Here is a 2,673-nt window from a genome sequence, read left to right as displayed (position 1 = left end):
ATATATATATATATATATATATATATATATATATATATATATATATATATCCTCCTGACTACCAGTAGTTCATTTTTGACCTCTGTAGAGGACATTTCTAAACTTGAATATCTCCCACCCCCCTGCATTCTACTGAATTAATTCCTTTTGGTATCTGGAGAGGACATTTAGGGCTTTTCAATGATACCACATGTGAAGGGGTGGGACTTTTGTACGTACCTTTTCTATGACGTGCGGTGACGTTCATAGCTGGTGAGGCACCGACTTAATTATAATCGGATTTACAAATCTAGACCCCCTGCATGTTATTGTTTGCATAAGGAAATTTCGCGCATGCGTACAATGCTGGAGGGGAAAAAGTCTTTACATGCCATCCATAGCTGCGCCACCGCCGCCGCAGAATATTTTCGTTATCTCAATCAATCAGCGCAGCTACTGTATGGCCAGCTTGCTTCACTGTGTCTTACTCTGCAGTTGTGGAGTCACAATGTCTGGGATCATGAGCGCCCCCAGCGATGAGGCACGAGAACTGCCTGCCTCACCTCGAATCTGTTTTCCTCCGTTTATTATCGCTCTTCAGCACACGAAACACGTTACACACAGTTGGTGACAATACAGTCACAACTGTACATTAAATACATAAGCTAAATTATTGAAAATCTGTTCATACATTAAATGTGTTTAACCATTTTATTGGCNATGGGTACAACGCTGGAGGGCAAAAAGACTATTGATGACATGTGATGTTTAGCCACGCCGCCGCCGCAGAATAATTCCGTTATCTCAAACATGTAGATATTATTAATTTCGTGCTGTGCTTAACAGCAAAGGGAGAAACCGTTAAAGTACAACTCAAAACCATGTCTTTCTCGCTCTCTGTACCAGCGTAGCTACTGTATGGCTAGCTCGCTGTTACTGTCTCTTACTCTGCAGTTGTGGAGTGACGATGTCTGGGATCATGAGCGCCCCCAGCGATGAGGCACGAGAACTGCCTGCCTCACCTTGAATCTGTTCTCTGCCGTCTATGATCGCTCCTCAGCACACGAAACACGTTACACACACAGTTGGTGACAATAAAAACACAGTACATTAAATACATAAGCTAAATTATGGAAAATTAAATGTTTTTAGCCATTTTATTGCCGGCGTACAGACAGGACGAACATGCTCCCATAGAACGGCAGCCAGTGCAGTTAGCGAGAGGTTGCGCAATCCCAGGTGAGGCTCAGCTCACTGCTGCCTCACCGGCTTCGCTTCCAAGCATTTGAATGTGAAATTAAAATGCGAAAATTCAGCGACTTTGAAGAAAAAAAACATAATATTTGGTTAAATTAAATGAAATATACGTACTTTATAGTACAAACCACAGGGTGAAAATATCTTTATAAATGATTTTATTATTAATATATATGCATAGTCAAGTAATCAGCGCTGATCTGAATTGTTGTCGTTATGTTTGGGACCTACTAGTGGAGAAGGAGCTTGCTGTGTGGATGGTGGCAGCATTACGTGGTGCTGTGTGAAGCAGGTTTAAGGTCAGCAGTGTCTCTCATCAGTCGTGGCTCTTTTTACCAGGTTGCTCCCTACACAACATGTCTGATTAATGGCATCTACTGGGACCCCCACACCCCAAGACTCCTCAGACGCCTTGATGCCCAGAGGCTCATCAGACCCCTTAAATCCTTGAGTGCTCTCAACGAGGGGTCACCAGCGCTGCCTCACAAGTAAGAAACCTCCAAAACGCAGCCATTGTGGTAACACGTGATATTTTTAGGCCGTCACTGTAACTTTTACCGTTGATATAATGAATAAAGCTGATGCTCTGAGTGTTGACTGTCTGCTCTCTGCCCAGACTGCTGGCCATCTGTGACATATCTGCAGATACTGGAGGCTCCATAGAGTTCATGACTGAGTGCACCACCATTGATAAGCCTTTCTGCATATATGATGCAGACCAGCACATAGACCATGACAGGTACACTGCAGACAGCTCACTTTAGAGCCTTTATCATGAACATCACTGTCTTTTTTACACTTTTATTAGCATCACCACTTTTCTAATTTCTAAGGAACATAGGTGTAGTCTGAACTGAGACTAATATTAGACCATGTTTTGTGTGTGTGTACGTGCATGTGTGTCTGTGCAGCGTGGAGGGAAATGGGATCCTCATGTGCTCAATCGACAACCTTCCTGCCCAGCTCCCGATTGAAGCCACTGAGTACTTTGGAGATCGACTCTTCCCCTACATCTGGGAGATGGTAAGCTGTGTGTTTTCCTTCTGGAGGCCTCTGTGAGAGCGCTGCAGCACGTTGCCTTGGTAACCTTGGGACTGATAGGGTTGGATTTCTAGAAAGTCATTTATTGATGATCAGTGTGTTATTCCAGCTGCTCTCAGATGCCACCAAGTCGCTTAATGAAGAGGAGTTCAGCCCACAAGTCAGAGATGTAAGTGATGTCATTTGATTATCCAGATATTATTGATTTGTTTGGCAGAGTAAGGAGCATTGTTTAAAATAGTTTACACCAGACATCATAGTAATTGGAGTAAAGTTTTAAGTAAAGCCCAGTTCACAGTACACAATTTTAGAATTGTCTGCTGGTAGTCGGCTGGTTTTCAAAACCAGCCGACTGGTTATTCAGTTAGTGTGACTTTTACTAGTGTGACTTTTACG

At 43.1% G+C, this 2,673-nt stretch overlaps 1 protein-coding gene across 1 annotated transcript in view; it reads left to right on the top strand.

The window, feature by feature from the left end:
• aass (aminoadipate-semialdehyde synthase) overlaps nucleotides 1–2,673 on the top strand; it is a 53,434-nt gene that overhangs the window by 14,364 nt on the left and 36,397 nt on the right. The window contains exons 7-10 of the mRNA XM_015014343.1: nucleotides 1,576–1,724; nucleotides 1,853–1,975; nucleotides 2,148–2,259; nucleotides 2,387–2,446. Of these exons, the coding sequence (XP_014869829.1) occupies nucleotides 1,576–1,724; nucleotides 1,853–1,975; nucleotides 2,148–2,259; nucleotides 2,387–2,446 (444 nt within the window). The remainder of the gene's footprint in view (nucleotides 1–1,575; nucleotides 1,725–1,852; nucleotides 1,976–2,147; nucleotides 2,260–2,386; nucleotides 2,447–2,673) is intronic.

The sequence above is a fragment of the Poecilia latipinna genome, unplaced genomic scaffold (genome assembly GCF_001443285.1).
Source record: "Poecilia latipinna isolate Pla-1442-1.1 unplaced genomic scaffold, P_latipinna-1.0 Scaffold1807, whole genome shotgun sequence".
Classification (NCBI taxonomy): domain Eukaryota; kingdom Metazoa; phylum Chordata; class Actinopteri; order Cyprinodontiformes; family Poeciliidae; genus Poecilia; species Poecilia latipinna.
Note: the sequence above shows the minus strand (reverse complement) of the source record. Positions and strands in the feature narration are given on the sequence as shown.